Raw genomic sequence first — 21,463 nt, forward strand, 5'->3', positions numbered from 1 at the left:
AGAATTCTGCGCCCGGGGCAGGCAAGCAAGGACCTGTAACTGGGAAGGGCACTAGATCAGTATATATCAGGACATTGGTGCAGACCTGGCCAAGCACTGGCCGGAGTTCAGCGGGGCGAAGGCAGCTCTATAAAAGAGCAAAATGAAGTTTGGGATGCTGTACCTGGCTAAACTCTGGGTCACAATCCAGGGCAGGAAGCTTTTTCTCATGAGCCCTGCAGACATGGACAAATTTGTCCCAAGAAAATGGGCTTGGGAAACAGCAGCAAAGACAGCAGTGAAAAGATCACCCAAAGGGACTGAATTAACCTGAAAAGTACTTTGCATGGGACTGCAGTGCCTTGCTCGGAATACGGGAGTCAAAACGTAGGAAGGAAGGGATGAGGGCAGCGGAGCACAGAAGAGGGTGAAGAGGCTAGCAGGAGGGGAAACCACATTGCGGGCAAAGGGTAGATACGTAACCGACGCCAAAAAGGGGGCCACCACACTAGCAGGAAAGCTAGCGCCAGGAGGTACGAGCGAGAGGAGGCTGTGGCACATCTCCCACAGAGGAGAGAGCGCCTGACAACTGGAGAGGCACATAACACCAATAGGGGGACAGCTAGGGGTAAAAGAGGGAAGGAGAGTAGAGAATGGGGGACAAAAATAGGAGGGGGAGAAGACAAGGGGGGATAAGAACCATAGGGAAAACATAGGGACAAGGATGGCAAGGGCTCTAGGCTGGCTAAAACAGGCTCATGTGGCAACATGGAATGGCACTGCAAGCAGACACTTTGGAGGATCCCTGAACAAATGGGAAACCTGAGTGCAGGGGCTCACCCACATAACGAACATATAGTTGTCGGCCATGTTGGGTGGCCCAGCAACAAAGGGAAACCCCAGAGTGCAGGCACCCATCCACCAGGTATGTATGATTGATCCCGCAAGGCGGGGTGGAGGGGTGGGGGTGGTTGGAGACAAAAAAACCCCACCAGGATAGTCACCTCAAACGTCAGGGGATTCAGCAGCCCAGTGAAAATATCCAGAGTCTTCGCCCACTTCAAAAGTATGAAAGCTGACATAGTCTTCCTCCAAGAGACGTACCTGAGGGAGAAGGACCAACTGCTTGTAAGGAAGGGCTGGGTGGTACTAACTACCATTCCTGCTATGGGACGAGAGCTAGGGAGGTGGCCATACTGTTAAATAAGGAGACCATGTTTACTGCGACGGGGACAGTTATGGACCCGGGGGAAAGTATGTCATTGTCAGCGGTGTTCTGAACAGGGTACCAGAGGTCCTCGTCAACATGTACACACCCAACTGGGACGACACAGAATTTATAAAGACTAGAGTGGAAATCCCCAACATTGATACACACCGACCTTTCATGGCGTCTTTAACTTTGCACAGAACCCATGGATGGACAGGTCGAACCTCAAACAGGGAGGACCTCTAATATGGCAAAGGAACTCGGCACATTCATGGAGCAGATGGGGGCAGTGGATCCATGGAGGTTCACCCATCCAGGGGAGGAGTTCTCGCTCTTCTCCCAGGTACATAATGTATACACCTGGATTGAATTCGGTACATACAGGGATAGTAAGATTGGAATACTCTGCAATCGTAATCTCCGACCACGCTCCACACGACTTGTATGTGAGGTTGGAGTTGGGCCGTTCCCAATGCCCCCCATGGAGATGGACACGGCCCTCCTGGCCAACAAGGCTTTCTGCAAGAAAGGGCAGCACGGTAGCATAGTGGTTAGCACAAATGCTTCACAGCTCCAGGGTCCCAGGTTCGAATCCCAGTTTGGGTCACTGTCTGTGTGGAGTCTGCACGTTCTCCCCGTGTCTGCGTGGGTTTCCTCCAGGTGCTCCGGTTTCCTCCCACAGTCCAAAGATGTGCAGGTTAGGTGAATTGGCCAGGCTAAATTGCCCTCAGGGTCCAAATTGCCCTCAGTGTGAGGTGGGGTTACTGGGTTATGGGGATAGGGTGGAGGTATGGGCTTGGGTAGGGTGCTCATTCCAAGAGCCGGTGCAGACTCGATGGGCCGAATGGCGTCCTTCTGCACTGTAAATTCTATGAAATCTATGAAAATATCGAAGGCCATAGATGAGTATATTATCAATAACCGGAATGGACGGGTCTCACCTGCCACGCCCTAGGAGGTGCTGAAGGCTGTGATCAGGGGTGAAATTATTGCCTACAAAACACAAAAGACAGGGAAGAAAGGGCAGCAAGGCAACAGCTAGTCAACTCCATACTGGAGATATACTCCACGGGCCAGACCATAGAGCTTCTGGTGGAGAGGGAAAAGCTACAAATTGTCATAATATACACCGGTATATCATGGTGCAGACACACACTGATTGACACACAGCAAGACCAATCAACACACACAACACCACAGCCAATCACCAGTTAGAGCACACTCACTATAAAGACAGAGGGCAACAGTTTTCCCGCTCATTCGGGATGCAGCCTCTCAGAAGGACAGAGCTCACAGCTTGCAGCACAGATCTTCACCATGTGCTGAGTGCATAGATTGGTTAGGATAAGCATAGGTCTTTAGTTTAATCTAACATAGTGTCGACCCACAGTGAAAGTATGTTCAACAGTTTCTAGCTTAATAAAATAATGTTGTACTAATTCAAGTGTTCGTAGCCTGTATGTGTTACTGCTGAGGTAAACGCAGTCTCCACAGATCCAGAGTACCCAACACATCACAAATGGACTTTAATCTGCTCTTGATGAGGAAAGCAGTGCACCAACTCAGCCAGGCATGGGGAACCCTTAACGAGCACGGAGACAAAGCCAGCCACCTGCTGGCTCACAGCTGAGAAAGCAGGCAGCCACGACGGTAATAGCACAGATTAAAGACAGCAGAGGCAAATTAGTAGTGGAGTTGGAAAAGGTCAACGACACATTCAAGGCCTTCTACCGGGGGCTGCGCACCTCTGAGCCCCCATAGGGGATGATGCAGTTCCTTGATGGATAGGACGTGCCAGTTGTGGGGGAAGATAGAAACCTGAGGCTGGAAGCACCATTAGAACTGGGAGAAGTCATGGAGAGCATCAAATTCATGCAGACGGGGACAGCGCCGGGACTGGATGAATTCCCACTGGACCTCTACAAAAACATGCGATGGCACTGGCCCCCGCACCTGTGGGAGATGTTCACAGATTTGCTGGCGAGGGGCACCCTGCCGCTTAGGCTAGTACAAACCTCAATCTCGCTGATACCCAAAAAGGGCAAAGACCTAACAGAATTGGGGTCCTATAGACCCATTTCACTGCTCAATGTAGATGCAAAAATAGAGGCCAAGATCTTGGCTAGGCAACTGGAGAACTGTGTACCAGAGGTGGTGGCAGAAGACCCGATGGGCTTTATTTTTTATTGTAAAATATTTTATTGAGGCATTTATAATTTTAACATTTTAAACAATAGAGATCCAACACACGCAAAAAAACCCCATAATAACATACCCGACTCTCCCCAGCCCTGAACCCTAACTACCCATACATTAGATTCCCTGCCCTTATTCGTTACTTCCATGTCTCCCTCTCCCCCTCCTGCTGACGGTCAATTCTCCTTGAAGAAGTTGATGAACGTCTGCCACCTCCGAGCGAACCCCTGTAATGAACCCCTTAAGGCGAACTTAATTTTCTCTAGCCTAAGAAACTCTGCCATGTCACTGACCCAAACTCCTGACTTTGGAGGCTCCGAGTCCCTCCATCCCAGCAAAATCCATCTCCAGGCCACTTGGCAAAGGCCAAAAAAATGGGCTTTGTTAAGGGTAGACAGCTAACCTCGAACATCAGGTGCCTGCTGAATGGGATAATGACCCCATGCAGGAAGAGAACACCAGAAGTGATTGTTATATTACTCTGTGTAATATATATATTACTCTTTTGAACCAACCGAGTTGTTGAAATGAGCAGTATTCTTCTTGCAAAGATAAACTAATTTATTGAGTAATATAAATAAATATTGTGAGTTCTTTTTACTTAATCCTCAACTAGTAAAACAAAGAAACAATTGTAGAGATAACTAATTAAATTATACAATACAATACTTTGAGAACTAATAACAATTTCTCTCTCTAGCTTCCCTATGTCTGTTCTCTCTGGACTCCTGATACACACTCCTTCAGAAAGAGCGGGAAAGCTATTAATAAAGGTCCCAGTGAGACAACTAGTGTTCAATTGCCTGTACTAGCATTACATATATTGATCATGTATCTTGATTATACAGAGATCACAAGATCCCCTTTTTTAAAAACATTTTCTTGCAAGTATTAAAAGAAAATTTTACATTTGAAACGTAGTGGTTACATAGTACAGCAATCATTAGAATTATGCAAAAAATTCACAAATTCAGTCAATTTGGTCTTCTACTTCTCCTTGTGGATCTTCTTAATCTCAAAGGTGATGAAGAAGTTTTAATGTCCTTGTTGATTGCCAGATTGGAATTTAGTTGTTGTTCAACTTGCTTAGAAATTGTGTGATGGAAGTCAAGATGAGGAAAAATCTGTGTTTGATCTTTGACTTGAAGTAGATCACGACGATTTCTTCTATAGATGTTACCATCTGAAGTTTCAATCAGATAAGATCTGGGAGAAAATTGCCTAATGATATGAGCAATGTCAGACCAACCTCCTTCAGGACATCTGAATTGAACAGAACAGTATGATTTTCTGTTTCAGTCTCTGTTGCTGAAGTTTCTTCACAGCAAACTGTTGTTCAGGATCAGGAATATGTAGTTCAAGTAGAGTTGTTCTTATGTTCCTGTTAAATAACATCTGAGCTGGAGATAATCTTGACGATAAAGGTGATGCTCTATAAGTAAGTAGTACTAAATAGAAATCAGATTGCGTATCTTTTGATTTTCTCAGTAACTGTTTAATTATATGGATGCCTTTCTCAACTTTCCCATTGGACTGAGGGAAATGAGGACTTGAAGTGATGTGTTCAAAATTGTAAATTGCTGAACACTAAAAACTCTAAAAACATGGGCCATTGTCAGATATGACGTATGAGGAATACCAGGCCTGGCAAATATTTCTCTGCATGCTTTGATTACAGTATTGGATACAAGATCACTCAACTTCATGACTTCAGGAAACTTTGAAAACTAGTCAATGACTAAAATATAATCCTTGCCCAATGAATGAAAGAGATCGATACTCACTTTCACCCATGCTGACGTAACAATGTCATGCTTTTGCAATGGTTCCTTGCATTGTTGACTCTGATGTGTTTGACACGTTGAACACGATGATATCACGTCAGAGATATCTTTATTCATACCTGGCCAATATATTGATCATCTGGCACGGTGTTTACATTTCTCTATGCCTAGATGATCTTCATGAAGTTTAGTAAGCATTTCTGACTTCATGCTGTCTGGAATGAAGATTCAATCCCGTCTCAGCAAAATACCATCCAATATAGTCAGTTCAGACTGTAGGCTATGGTATTGTGGACAATGACCTTTGGGCCATCCATGTTGTAGATGATGTATAACTTTTTTCCAAGCGGCATCTTCCTGTGTTTCTGTTCAAATTTGTTTAAGCTTTGAATCAGAGGCTGGAAGTAACTCTCTGAAAAGTTGCAGGTAAGAATCAATGTCATTGATTGATTCCTCTTGAAGAATATCAGTGTTGATGGATCTGAACAGGGTGTCAGCTATGACTAAATCTTTACCTGGAGTATATACAAGATTAAAACCATATCTGCGCAATTTCATCATAAGTCGTTGTAGCCTTGGTGTTATCTCATTTAAATTATTTTCAATGATGTGGACAAGTGGACGATGGTCTGTCTCTACAGTAAACCTAGGTAGGCCATAAACATACTCGTGGAACTTGGAAATTCTAGTCACAAGACCAAGACACTCCTTTTCAATCATGGCGTACCTATACCCAGTCGCAGTCATGGATCTGGATGCGTAGGCTATGGGAACCCATTCATTGAAATGGTTTTGTTGAAGTAGAACTGCACTTATGCCATTTTGACCAGCATCAGTTGAAATTTTGGTGGGCCTGGTCGGGTCAAAGAAGGACAAGCTGGGAGCTTGGAACAATTGTTGTTTCAGATCTGTCCATTCTTTAGTATGACTCTGAGTCCAGTTGAAATCAGTATTCTTTCTGATCTTTGACGTAATGCAATTGTTCTACTGGAATGATTCTTTTTTTTTATTATTTAGTGTACCCAATTAATTTTTTCCAATTAAGGGGCAATTTAGCGTGGTCAATCCACCTACCCTGCACATCTTTGGGTTGCGAGGGCGAAATCCACGCAAACACGGGGAGAATGTGCAAACTCCACATGGACAGTGACCCAGAGCCGGGATCGAACCTGGGAGCTGGGATCGAACCTGGGACATCAGTGCCGTGAGGCTGCAGAGCTAACCCACTGCGCCACCATGCTGCCCTTACTGGAAAGATTCTTGCTGACCTTCCCTAGAAAGTTGACAAATCCTAGAAAGCGTAAGACTGCTTTCTTGTGTTGGTATTTGGATTGACTTGATAGCTTATACTGTGTCTTCATCCAGCTTGATACCATTAGCTGTATTGGGGTAGTGTTCTCTTCTAATATTACAATTGAGATCTTCAGGATCCATACAGATTCTAATGTCACCTGTTGGTTTTTTGACACAGACTAAGGAGCTAACCCAGTCAGTCGGTTGTGTTACCTTTGATATGATTCCTTATGATTGCAATCTTGTTAGTTCAGCCTTCAATCTGTTTCTGAGAGCAGCAGGTACACATCTTGGTGGATATATCACAGGCTTGGCATCTTTTTTCAAAAGCATCTTGTACTGATATGGTAGTGTTCCCAAGCCTTGAAATACATCAGGATATTCATATAAAAGTTGCTGGATGTCTTCTTTAAGTGTAACTGATTCACAAGTATTGAGGAAAATTATTTGAATGAGCTGCAAATCCTAGTAGCTTGAGCACCCAGTAGTCAAGAACCATTGTCATCCACTATCATAAATCTGATTTGTTTGTGAATGTCCCTGTTGGTGGCACTCAAATAACACAACCCATGTGAGAAAATTGGATTGCCATTATAATCTTTTAATGAACACTCTGGAGGAATTATGCCATGGCGACATTTAATCATAGACAAATCTTTAGAATTGAGAAGATTCGCTGAAGCATCTGTGACTAATTTGGATGAGATTGGAAGATTATTAATATGGACAGTAGTCATCCATTCGTTGCTGACGATATTGATTTCTTGATCTTTTGTTGCTTGAAGATCCGTTCAATTTTCGTGATGAGCTTTTTGTGTTGTTTGAAGATCATTCTTGCTTGCTTGCAGACTAGTCTTCGTGGATGCCTCAATCACGCCAATAAAGGAAGTATTTTCTGACGATAACATTTCATCATCTTGTTGAAATCTTGTCGAGTGTTGATTTGTTCATCTTTGTCAACAGCTCTCACATTGTAGTTCTTTTTATGTGCAGGAGGAGAATAACTTGCGGATGATTGACACTGAGAAGCATAATGATTTAGCTTGGAACATCTCAGATAGCATTTTCCAAAAGCAGGGCAGTGTCCCTGGGTGTTGCCACACCTATGACATATCATCACGTTGTCGCCATGACATATGTGACGTTCGTGCATGCACAGACCTCTTTTGCGGAGTCTCGCATTTCTGTGCGACGTGCGCATGTCCTGAGCTAGAAAACGCGTGCACCGGGTAGATGCTGTTCTGAACAGTCTTCTGTGCTGCCTGCAACACCATTTTTATTTTCAATGCTTCGTGGTTTTCCTTGGGATAAAATTCTAAATACTGACTTTTGGTCTGTTCACTGGAGATGCATTTCTCTATCACGATTTTCAACGTTAAATCATTTTGTGAAATTAAAGCTTCTCGTTCAGTATCATCAGTTATTCCATAAACAATTTGATCTCTTACAAGAGAATCATGAATATTCGCATAGTTACAGGTGTGAGCTAAGAGTTTGAGTTTGAGATCTGTAATGAAGTTATTCACCCAGTTCACCAACTTTTTAGACTCACTTATGAAACCTGAATCTTTCTAAGATTTAATTAGTTTGCATCTTGCAATGGTCATTGAAGTTTGCAATAATTTGTTCAAACTTCGACTTATCTTCCCCAGCAGCAAAATTTAACAAATTATATATTTCAATTGCTTGCTGTCCTGCTTGGGGCAGCGTTTAAATCACTAGCTTCCAGAGTTGAAATTGTTGTTTAAACAACTTCCAATTTAAAATTCAGATTACCAGTGGCCTTTAGATGTCTTGGAGCTTGCACTTGATCCATAGATACTCTGTTTTTGTCGAGGATTCCGAAGTTGCATTGACTTCGCCAGTCGAATAGTTGATTCTGATTTTTCCTCTTTTTTGTTCAAATTTTCTTTACTAGTCTTTCTTAAAAGCCTAATTTAACCTGGTACCATGTTATATTACTTTGTGTAATATATATATATATATATTACTCTTTTGAACCAGACGAGTTGTTGAAATGAGCTGTAGCCTTCTTGTAAAGATAAACTAATTTATTGAGTAATATTTTCTTTTTAAATTTAGAGTACCCAATTCATTTGTTTCCAATTAAGGGGCAATTTAGTGTGGCCAATCCACATAGCCTGCACATCTTTGGGTTGTGGGGGCGAAACCCCCGCAAACACGGGGGGAATGTGCAAACTCCACATGGACAGTGACCCAGAGCCAGGATCGAACATGGGACCTCGGCGCCGTGAGGCAACAGGGCTAACCCGCTTTTCCATAGTGTTGCCCACTTTTATGGAGTAATACAAATAAATATTGAGTTAATTTTACTCAACCAGTAAAACAAAGAAACAATTATACAATACAATGCTTTGAGAACTAATAACTTCTTCTCTCTCTAGCTTTCCTATATCTGTTCTCTCTGCACACCAGACATGCACTCCTTCAGAAAGAGTGGGAAAGCTATTAATATAAGTCCTGACAGTGAGACATCTAGTGTGCAATTGCCTGTACTAGCATTACATATATTGATCATGTATATTGATATACAGAGATCACTACAGTGATCATCTCCTGGACGCAGAAAAGGCCCTGAACAGAGTCAAATGGTGTACCTCATAGAGGTGCTGGAGTGGTTTGGGCTTGGAACACGGTTTAATCACCTGGATTAAACCCCTGAACAGCGCCCCCACGGCAAGCATGCAGACGAACACCACCAGCTCTAAGTACTTCCAGCTGCACAGTGGCACAAGACAGGATGCCAACTGTCTCCGCTTCTGTTCACCCTAGCCATCGAGCCACTAGCGATCATGCTCAAAATGGCAAAGAATTGGAAGGAGTCCGGAGAGTAGGCAGAGCGCATAGAGTCTCGCTCTATGCAGGTAATCTGTTCCTTGATGTCGCAGACCCACAAAACAGCAGGGAAAGAATCATGGCGTTCTTGAAAGAATTTGGAGCCTTCTTGGGCTACAAACTCAACCTGAGCAAAAGTGAAATCTTCCCGGTGAATCTGCAGGAGAGAGGGCAGAGCTGGATGGAATACCATTTAGATCGGCTGGAAAATAATTCTGCTATCTGCGGATCCAAATCACCCACAACTGGACACGGATCCACAAGTGGAACCTGAACAGCCTGGTAGAGGATGTTAAAAAGGAGATGGGATGCACTCCCACTCTCCCTGGCGGGAAGGTTACAGACAATCATGATGAACGTACTGCCCAGGTTCCTCTTGCTGTTTAGATCTGTACCAATCTATATACCCAAGGCCTTTATCAACTCAGTAGAAAAAATGATCAAGGCTTTTGTGTGGGGGGAGCCCAAGAATTCCCCAAAAACTGCGGGGACCTATATCGGCAACTACTGGGAAGGCACCCTCTCCACTGGACGAGACAAGAGAAATATGGGAGGAAGACCGAGCGTTTGAAAATGGGTGGGAATTGTGGAGCGAAGGACTGCTTTGCGTCAACAAGACCTCCACTTGTGTAAAGCTAAGCCTAATGCAGCTGAAAGTGGTATACGCAGCACACTTAACCAGACCCTGAATGAGCAGGTTCTTCCTGGAGGTGGATGTGAACGGTGCCAGATAGGCATGGCCGACCACACCCACATGCTCTGGTCATGCCACAGACTGGTCAGGTTCTGGACAGCCTTATTCGAGGCAATGTCCAAGGTTGTGGGGATGAGTGGTGGAGCCATGCCTGAAAGTGGCATGTTTTGGGGTATCAGAACAGCCAGAATTTTTTATGGAGAGGAGGGCTGATGCTCTAGCCAGTGCCTCCCTAATTGCCCGCCAAAGAATCTTGCTCAGCTGGCGGCAGCACCACCCAAAGCTATGGAATGGATGTCTGACCTGTCAGAATTTCTCCAAATGGAGAAAATCAAATTCACCATCCGGGGACTTGGCTTCCACCACAGCAGAGTCATTAGCAGCAGCTGTCGTGCTAAAGATGATTGGGAATTGTGGAACTCAGTGTCACGTCCAGAAGGCTGTAAAGTGTCTAATCAAAAGAGGGGATGCTGATCGAGATTACATTGAGCCTCATTGGAACAGTGAAGGAAACAAAGGACAGAGGGGATGGAAGAGCTGGGCGGTTGTTGGGGGTGGAGGCTGGAGAATCAAGTGACAAGCAACGAGATGCTCAGAGTCACACTTGTGGACTGAACAGTGGGTCAACTGGAAATGCCTCAGCTGGCAGGGATAAAAGTGTGAATGAGAATTTCAGCAGTGGCGAAGAAAAGGTAGGGATGGGGAAAGACATTTTATTGGAGGTGGATATTGACGGTCTTGGAGACGTACTGCCCTGGACTGCACACAGTCACTTGAGGTTTAGCAGGCATCCAGGAGGGAAGAAATTTAAGGGCTGGGATACTGAGCTCAAGACGAACCCAAATAAGATGGCTTTGGCGATGTTGAGGTGTTTAAATAATAATTTTATTTCAGAAGAGGTCAACACCAAGAGTTTTGTGAAATCAAAGGTGGAAGTGGAAAGTTGAAGCTGAGCATTATTAGCATACATTTTGAAATCTAATCCCATATTTATTGAGTGAGTTGCAAATATGTGGCACATTGGAATAAATAGGACTGGAGCTGAAGTTTCGTAACATAAAGGTGGATCGTGCACGGTAAATGGTAAAGAGGAATGGTGTGATCAACAGTGATAACATAAGTAGAAAATAAAAGACCAGACTATAGTCCAGTCAACGCAGGAGCACACGGGCTGGAACAATATCTTTCTGGCAATCAGAAGCACAATCCTGCCGGAACCGGGGCCCCCGGCAGCTACCAGCCTCGCCGAGGAGACCCCAGCTGGGTGTCATTCAGTACCGGTTCCCACAAAATGGAATCAGGTGGAACGGTACCTTGGGGGGTGGGGAGGGGAGGGAGGGAGCTGGTGTCTCCAGGTGATTAGAGACTTCCAGGCAGAGTGGGGGGCTTCCCCACCAGGTCACTAAAAACAGAGTGCTGTTACATAGCATCCTCGTTCCCCCACTAATCCTGCCCAGAACGGGCTCTATTTATTTGAGTTAGATTGCGCCCTAGATTCCAGGATTTTAAATAAAGCTTAAATATGGCCCAGTTTAGCACAGGGGCTGGTTTAGCACAGGGCTAAAGAGCTGGCTTTGAAAGCAGACCAAGGCAGGCCAGCAGCACGGTTCATTTCCCGTACCAGCCTCCCCGAACAGGCGCTGGAATGTGGAGACTAGGGGCTTTTCACAGTAACTTCATTTGAAGCCTATTTGTGACAATAAGCGATTTAGTAGTTGAGTAGTTAGTAGTCCTCAAGGTGTCATGTTATCAGAATTATATAATATTTTGGGCTTGTTTACTGGACGAGATAAAGGGCATCAACCACCGATAAGGGACTGAGTAACCACGCTGTGGCTTCATTTATTAAGACTAAGCGCATGAGAGCAGTTTTACAGAGGTGGAAATCCTGAAGACATCAGAGCTTTGTGTGCTGTGCTCTGCTGGAAGCAAAAGTGAAACTAAGACTGGATCGCAGGATACATTTCCCTTCTAGCGATGTCATGCTGATATCCCTTAAAGGCATATTACACAAAAGAACAGTACAATTTTCTTACAGTAACATTGTAACTCCTGATTGGCTTGAACACTTCATGCAGACTAACAAAAATAAGCACATTTGATTTGAATTGACTTGAAGGGCATTCAGACACCGGCTGGTGGACGACTGACAACCCACTATCCCTAATCTAACCAACTCACAAAGTGCTCTTGATACATTGTTCTGTTCTGTTCAGTGGAAATGATTTAAGAACAAACCTTATTAATAAAGCCTATAACTATTGAGTTAAAAAATATGCCAAATAGCACATATATACAACAGAAATAATTTGGCGGCACAGTGACACAGTGGTTAGCACCGCTGCTTCATGTTGCCGCGGACGCTGGTCGATCTCAGGTCACTGTCCGTGTGGAGTTTGCACATGCTCCCTGTGTGCAGGGCAAGTGGATTGGCCACACTAAATTGCCCCTTAATTGGAAAAATTAAAAAAAAGGAATAATTTTTAAAAAATCATTAATTGTGGTCATGCTCATGCAATTGTTCATTACAGCACAAAAAGTCAATATTTTTATTGTACTCTGAGCTGCTATGTACTAGGAACTCAGTTAGCCACCAATGAGTTGTAGAGTGAATTCATGTGCACTGAACCTGATAATAAGACTGACAATGAAATAAACCTTTCAAAGAAATTAGAAGCTGCCACCTTATGGGGAAAATAACATGGAAACTTTTAAAACTTGCGTTGAAGAACCATTCATCCCTGTCATCTTAAAGGAGTTTTACCAACAGACGTTCCATGTTCACAGGTCAGGGCCATTCCATTAATGTACATATTCATATTGCCATGATAGGGCAGGAACATGTGGCTATTCATTTTTCTACAAAGAGCGCGATTTAAGTGCATGAAATCTAGGTGCTGCAGGTATTGAATTTGAAATGTTGAAGACACAAAGGTTTGGTATAAACTCTGGTATTCCTCCTCATCCTCTGAGGCATACATCAACTTCAAAACATTTTGTTTAAAGTTTGCTTTGGAAACAGTTAAAGACCGAGGTGTAATTGCAACATAAATTCTAGCCGTCTGATGTTGCTATTCCTCGCGCCACAATGGCAGATGATCATTTCACAGGAATCAGCTTATTCTCTCTATTGTGCAAGCTTCCCACATTCCCATATGAAAACATTTGTCCCTCTAAACATAACACTGCTCTTTTCTTTTATCAACAAATATACAGTCTGAAGGTCTCCGTCAGAGTTGTGCATTATGCAGTAATGCAAAATTATTTCAAGTTCCTCAGTGGATTATACCATCTGCAACCTACAACCATAGCCAGCGGCCATGTCATTAAACCATTGCCGGTGGAAAACAATAGTCATATATGAGCAATGTAATTTCAACATGACATACAGTACAGCACGTTATTGCTTAATTTTTTTTAAAAAGCTGGAGGCACCTCTGCATAATCCAAACCTTCATTCCAGTCAATGGAAACTTACCCTGACAAACGGGACAGCACTCTCCCTCAGGGATGTAATAGTTTTCACATTTCAGCTCGCCACATTCTGCTTTCGAACATAATGAGATCCCACCCCGGCAGCGACAGAACCAGCAAGCCTCCATGCGATACACCTCCCCATCTGTATACTCTGTGCCATTGTACACACATTTGCGAATGGTTTCTGAAAGAAATTAAAACAAGAACATTTGAACGATAAGGGCGCATCTGCAAATTTCTCTCAAGTACAATATCCTGAATGGGGGGGGGGGGGATTTCATTTAAAATGCAGTATCTGGCCAACAGAGGTCTCCAGTACTGAACAACATACAGTCTATAACATGTTCATTTTACAGATTGCCCCTATAGAGCACTAATCTAAACCGGTAGCTTTGCGCAGCTAAGTGAGCAGCTTAAGCAGGCAAATTGTACAGGAAACTTTCCCAAAATTCTAACCAACTTAGAAACCTGTGCTATCATCATAACTAAAATATTTGTGTCCAAAAAGTGGTTTGTTGTAAAAAAAAGGATAGGCAGAGACTTTTTCCTTAGAGCGTCTCTCATGACCACAGGCCATCTCACATCTCAAAGAGCCTTACAACCAATGATGTAGCAGGTGCACAGCAAGCTCCTGAAACAGCAATGTGATAATGACCCGATAATGCTGATTGAGGGATAGATATTGACTAGGACACCAGGGATAACTCCACCTGTTCTTCTCCAAAGGAGTGTCACGGGATCCTTTACATACACGCCAACAGGCAGCTCGGCCCTTGATTTAATATGTCATCCAAAAGACAGCACCGCTGACAGTACAGCACCCTCTCAGTACTGCATGGAGCTGCCAGCCTCAAGTTTTTTTGTGCTCAGAGGTCCCTGGAATGGGACTTGAATGTCGTGACTCAAAAAGGGAGTGTGCTACCAACTGAGCCATGGCTGACACTAAACAAAATAGCTAACTAATTTCTAGTGAGACTAATCAGTGCAAGCATTTGAAATGATATGGAACTCAATACCCAGTTATTTTTAAGCAACCTAAAGTAGACTGTTTTGAACTGACCAGTGTATGTTTCTCAATTCATACAGTTCCACCTTATTGAATGTTAGCTTTGTGGCACATGCAATGAAGATTTACAATATTCACACCCAAGTTGAAATGTTGGTCGGGGTTGAGCAGATGCCGGTTTACCACATCTTCTGATTAGCTGAAAAAGCTTTTGGAATGAATTTAATTCCCACAAATATATTGCTGATAAATAACTCTTAAGCCATCTCCAGACACCAATGCAAGAGGTGGCTTGTTCATCTTTGCAAAGCAAATTTACTGTTGATCACCTATATACACCTGGTCTCAAAGATAAGGCTGCACTTTGTAACTTACTCGCCAAACTTGAAAATGAGAAAAGGCAGCACAGTAGCATTGTGGATAGCAGAATCGCTTCACAGCTCCAGGGTCCCAGGTTCGATTCCGGCTTGGGTCACTGTCTGTGCGGAGTCTGCACATCCTCCCCGTGTGTGCGTGGGTTTCCTCCGGGTGCTCCGGTTTCCTCCCACAGTCCAAAGATGTGCGGGTTAGATGGATTGGCCATGATAAATTGCCCTTAGTGTCCAAAATTGCCCTTAGTGTTGGGTGGGGTTACTGGGTTATGGGGATAGGGTGGAGGTGTTGACCTTGGGTAGGGTGCTCTTTCCAAGAGCCGGTGCAGACTCGATGGGCTGAATGGCCTCCTTCTGCACTGTACATTCTATGATCTATGATAATAAACATGGAGATCATAGGATCCCTATAGTGCCCGTCGAGTCTACACTGACTCTTTGAAAGAGCACCCTAGCTACGTCCATTCCCGCACAGCCCTGTAACTCCACCTAACCTTTGGACACAAAGAGGGAATTTAACATGGCCAATCCACATAACCTGCATATCTGTGGATTGTGGGAGGAAACCAGAGCATCCAGAGGAAACCCACACAGACAAGGAAAACATGCAAACTCCACACAGATAGTGACTCAAAGCCGGAATTGAACTCTGGTCTCTGGCACTGTGAGGCAGCAGTACAACCCACTGCGCCACCTCATGCTCTGTCTGCAATGCATCGAAGCAGACGAAAATGATTTAACCAGCTGAGAAATGTGAAGTTATCCTAATTCTCTGTAACTGTATTTCAGGCTTCCAACAACAGTTGAAATCTTTTTTGGTGTGCTTTATACAAGAATAGCGCTGGTAACACACAGGTCAATCAGTTGTGGAGAAAAGATAATAAAGCATTTTGTGCAGAATCAATTTCTGTTTCAGACTGTCAGCATTTTTGACTCTTAATTTTTATTTAAAAAATAGATTTATAGCAACAGCTATTGCATTTTGAGCAAAGCACTTCAATAAACAAGATCAATTTACAGAAATTAGATGTCACATTGTAGCTATCGAGCCTCGTGAATTGAACAGATAGCCCAGTACTGTTGCATATTCTGGTTCTTTACATAACAGCCAAAGACAAACTGCATGCAAAAGGCACAAATGGAAGGTTACAAATATTCCAAGCATGGCTCGGACAAAATGCTATGAAAAATTAAAAGTTATGGTAATTATCAGAAAGTCCTGGGTGTGCAAATTCCAGGCAGTTCTCAGGGAAGTGGAAAATTCACAATTCTTTTGAACTGCCTAATTCTGTGCAAAATGTTTGATGAACCCGTCAATTCGCTCTATTCAGTTTTCTTCTCACCGCATTCGCGGCAGTGAAAGCTTTTTTTTGTGGATGAGTGCCTGAGCTAGGCCGAGTGAAAACCACCTTTTCCAAAACCAGTGGCGTTTGATGTCAGCTTGCTGTCAGTGCATTCATGTGGGTTTAATCTGCAGTGGGCTCAAAAAGGGCAACACAAAAGATCTCGACACTGGTCAGAAAAGAACAGCAGACATTTATTATCAAAACACTGATCCTTTTCCTGTCAGCCACAATTAAGCTAGCACCAAGCGCTGAAGGGAATTATTTTTCACCTTTCATGGAACAAAAATTTAAAACCTTTCCCAACATTGAACTGTTGAACTTTTCAGCTCAGGCATGTGACCAGAAAAAAAAAACCTGTTTAACGTTGCACTTTATTTCAAGATATTTCACTACCTAAGCAGTTTTACAGTGACTGGCCTAATAAAGCTTAGCAAGTCAATATGTTTATATCCACAGGAAAAAAAATATAAATGGGGTTGCTATCACGTATCCCTAATTGATTCCTTTGATCTTCAAGTCCTGTATTCTGGTGTTCATCCTTTTACTCCTACGGTTAATGAATTGCCTCATTATCTAGTGGCCCAAAACATCTGCAACTATGGAGCCACATTTAGGTGGGGCTTTCCGAGTGTCTGCCTCAAAGACTGAATTTGTCTGATCCCCTTTGCACATCTATATTTCCTATCTGAACACTTGTCCCCTGTTCCAACTCAACCCACATTAATTCCAGTCAGATTTACTCCCCGCTTCTTTTTACGATTCATTTATGATCACAAATATCTCTGTCACATTTTATTTGAGTATTCTGAGCAATTTCCAATCTTCATGTATTGCCTCGTGTGCACTCAATCTCTTATTTCAATAGCATCAGGTCAGTCCACAGCATCATCACCTTTCTCAAGAGTTCCACACCATCCTTCAGCTCTACTCCTTCCTTTCAACAATAAAAATAAATGAAGGGTGGAAGTTCTGCGACACAAAAGCAAGACAAGTCTGCACAGACTTGCAAACATAAACATCAACACAGGGAACCTCATTCTCCCAGTGTAAAGCAAAGTGTTTGTTCTGAGCATGAAGACTGGAAAAAGATCAGCAATTTGATTTTTAATGACCAGAAAGCAGCAGAGTCGGAGATGTCATTATTCCAGGGAAAAACCAGCAGGTGATGATTAATTTTAGCATCTTTTATTATTTGCCTGGTGTGAACTCAGATCTGCAATTCTTTGCAGACAGAAAGAACACATACCCACATTGCGCCTGTTTCAGCCAAACAAAATAAGTGATGGTCATGCTGTTTCTTTCCTCAGGCCCTTGACCAATCAGAGTCAAGCTGCCTGGTTTAAATTTTTAAACAATGTTTGGCAGTCAACTGTCAGGTCACCATCAGCTGGTGCATTTTGCATAGCAACACCTCTACCAATTAAGAGTCCACTTGCCAACTAATTGGGACGCTCTTCTCAGACAGAATAAAGTTGTTGAATTCTCGGTATTCTTGCGATTGTCCTAATGAGTGCAAGATGAAAAGCTTTGATAAATGAGTCTTCTTTCAGCAAAATATATACCACTAAATCTGCCTTGGTGGAAATAAGACAGCCTTGCATTAGATTCAATTTAGAAACTTGCCACTGAAGTATCTGGAGGCAGCTTTAAATCATTCATATTTCTTGCTTTTTGAAAAACACTTTAATTTTGATTTTCTTATACTAGACTGTGCTAACATTCATACAAGAATTATGATATGCTAAGTTAACCCAGTAAACTGATTTTTATTTAAAATCAACATGTGCTATATTTGATGCAGAAACCTCAGTATATCGGGGCGACGCTCAGCATCCATCAGCCAGCAATGAAGAGCGGCGCAAGCGAGCGCCTGGGCGAAGGTAAAGGGGTAAAGGGCACACAAAATTTCCCTTGGAAAACCTTGGTTCTACCACTGCTGACTCTGTGGCTGGCGCACTGGTAGCTACTACTGGGTTCCCACTCCCCACATTCACATAAACAATTCAACTCTTTAGTTAATGAACTCTCCCCAGCCTCTGCCCCATTCTCATGCCAACAACCCAAACACCCTTTCCAACTTAGCCATATCCCTCCTTTCATCGTCCCCTCCAAACCCGCTCCAATCTCCCCCAAACCGCCCAATCTTGCCTCTGCAATCCACCCAATCTCTGCCTCTAACCTTCCCAAGCCCCACTCGAAACTCCCTTCCAACCCCCCTCCACTCTCCTCCTCCAACCTCCCCACCCTACCTCTAACCTCCCCCCTGCCTCCCTATCTCTCCCCTCAAACACCCCCCTCCAACCTCCCCACACAATCACTCAATCAAGAAGAGATCGATAGCCTTAGTGCCCCCATTAATACCAAACATAGTGACCAACTTCATTTTCAAAAAGGTTTACCAGTGGGTGTCGAAAGCACCCATATTTTTGAGGGAATTGGTTCCTTTTAACATGGAAGTCATGGTAGTATAGCATACAAAAGGACTCTGGTAGCCATTTTAGATCAGAACTGGATGTGTTTATGCCGACTAGTTCTATGGGTGATGGAACTGAAAATATTTCTAATTTTTTCGTGATCCCTGGAGGAAAGGACCATCTTGACTTAATGATGTATCAAAATAATATTTTTGTTAGGTAAGGGTATCAAGGGATATAGCGCTAATGCGGGTAAATGGTGATACAAATCAGAAATTGTAGGGTCAGCACATTTTTATGGTTTATCTATAACAATAATTTTGTGGGCAGCACGGTGGTGCAGTGGGTTGGCCCTGCTGCCTCGCGGCGCCGAGGTCCTGGGTTTGAACCCCGGCTCTGGGTCACTGTCCGTGTGGAGTTTGCACATTCTCCCCGAGTTTGCGTGGATTTCGCACCCACAACCCAAAGATGCGCAGCGACACTAAATCGCCCCTTAACTGGAAAAAAATGAATTGAGCACTCAAAATTTTTTTTAAAACCAATAATTTTGTAGTATTCTTCTTTAGAACATGTAATGTCAAGGTTATACTACAACGCACAATAGTTATCTTCACTGCAAACTGCCCATTTACCGATAGTGAAGTGTGTATGTGTGTGCAATGACATGTAGCTCACCTGGAAAAAGGGGAAGTTAAGCAGACGGAAGGAGACCCACAAACTAATTCATTCAAGTCACTGCAATGGCAACAGACTGTAATGTATTTGATGCATGTGAAAGATAGAATAGTTAAACTAATAGTTAATGTTTGCTTTATTAGGAAATTCTTTTGCAAGACTATAATCTGATTTTAAAAAACCTTTGTGTAAGAACAACAGTAGAGATAAGATGGAGATATTAGCAGAAAGGCAGGATAATCCATGATCATAATGAATGGCGAAGCAGGCTCGAAGGGCACAATGGCCTCCTCCTGCTTTTATTTTTTTATGTATGTAAGTTTCTATTTTTAATGTCACACTTTTCTGACAGCTCTGTGCACTTGGCGTCCATGAATTAGGAAACAGAATTGCATGTGTCACAATATACACACAAGTATATGATGTTGCATAGACACACACTGACTGACACACTGAATGACCAATCAACACACAGAACACAGCAGCCAATCACCAGACAGGACACGGCCACTATAAAGCCAGAGGGCACTAGTTTTCCCCCTCTCTGGGGATGCAGCCTCTGAGACAGCCAGACGATCAGCAACACGAACATCCACCATGTGCTAGCAGAATAGTCTGGTCAGGTTAGCCTCAGGTCTCCACCAACTCAACATAGCATCAACCCACAGTGCAAGTATGTTTAACAGCTCATAGTTCAATAAAATAGAGTTGTACTTCTACAAGTGTTGGTAGCCTGTCTCTCTCACTGCTATGGTAAGTGCAGTCCTTGCAGACCCAGCATACCCAACACATCAGCGTGTTTTCCAGTCTTCTTTACAAAGCTTTAGAAAGCTCACACCTGCTTCAGATGAGTGGACTTCCGAGCACCAGCTCCGGCCAGATCGGAAAATGGAGCAGGGTGCAAATCCATTGACAACAGGTGCAGACATATATATTCTAGAGATCATAACAAAATGCTGGCAGAGGCATCACAGGGATAAGGGCACGGAGAGGGAAAATTAGAAAGTCCACTCTGGTGGATTCTCCACAGATATAGTAGTGCCTGTGGCATTTTCTCTGGGCGGCAACATACAAGATTGTGAACTTCTATAGATACGAGACAGGTTCAGTGACAACCCTATTAGGATTTGAGACTACACCTCAGTTGATGAAAGAGGAAAGTTAAGTTTGATATTAATGTTTCTGCATTGCAATTCAATTTATTTTTTCTTATTAAACATGTATCAAAGACAGTCCAGTGCAGAGTAAAAATATTCTTACAATGAAACTGTATGAGACAACTTGGAATAGTGCAAAAGAACAAATATAAATTAAAATAATTAATTGCTTTCATAGCAAATTTTGAATCAAAGTCCAGTCTTGGTTTCATTACAAATATTTTTTTTTTGCAAAGGCAAATAGTCTCGCTATATCTGCTTCCAAAGATAGCCACACTTCACTTTTAACTGGTTCACACTAAGATATGACATTAAACTTGCCGATCAACCATATTTGCAAGGATGCGTGTGTGTTGATCAATCTGATATTCAGATCAAAAAAGGTAGTTAAGGTCCTCCAAAACCAGACCTCAATTTTGTGTTCTTCACAGCCTCAATTGAGATAAATGCTGACAATGGTCTCAATGATTATTTGTATATTGCACGGACTAAATCAACAAAATGCTAACATAAGGTAGTCCAACCTTTCAAACGATAAACCAGAAAAAACACACAAACATTTGAATTAGATATAGATATAGAATTTACAGTGCAGAAGGAGGCCATTCGGCACATCGAGTCTGCACCGGCTCTTTGAAAGAGCACCCTACCCAAGCCCACACCTCCACCCTATTTCCATAACCAAGTAACCCCACCCAACACTAAGGGCAATTTTGGACACTAAGGGCAATTTATCATGGCCAATCCACCTAACCTGCTCATCTTTGGACTGCAGGAGGAAACCGGAGCACCCGGAGGAAACCCACGCAGACACGGGGAGAACGTGCAGACTCTGCACAGACAGTGACCCAAGCCAGGAATCGAACCTGGGACCCTGGAGCTGTGAAGCAATTGTGCTAACCATAATGCTACCGTGTTGCCCAAGGAGTAGGTCACTTTACCCCTCCAGCCTACTCCACCATTCAATAAGATCGTGGCTGATTGGATTTCTCCACATTCTCACCC

At 43.3% G+C, this 21,463-nt stretch overlaps 1 protein-coding gene across 2 annotated transcripts in view; it reads right to left on the reverse strand.

Annotated features, from left to right (window-relative positions):
- LOC119957184 (cysteine-rich motor neuron 1 protein-like) overlaps positions 1 to 21,463 on the reverse strand; it is a 345,653-nt gene that overhangs the window by 89,479 nt on the left and 234,711 nt on the right. For both annotated transcript variants that reach the window (XM_038784996.1, XM_038784988.1), the window contains exon 4: positions 13,491 to 13,673. In XM_038784996.1, coding sequence (XP_038640924.1) covers positions 13,491 to 13,673 — 183 coding nt within the window. The remainder of the gene's footprint in view (positions 1 to 13,490; positions 13,674 to 21,463) is intronic.

This window comes from Scyliorhinus canicula, chromosome 2 (assembly GCF_902713615.1).
Source record: "Scyliorhinus canicula chromosome 2, sScyCan1.1, whole genome shotgun sequence".
Taxonomy (NCBI): domain Eukaryota; kingdom Metazoa; phylum Chordata; class Chondrichthyes; order Carcharhiniformes; family Scyliorhinidae; genus Scyliorhinus; species Scyliorhinus canicula.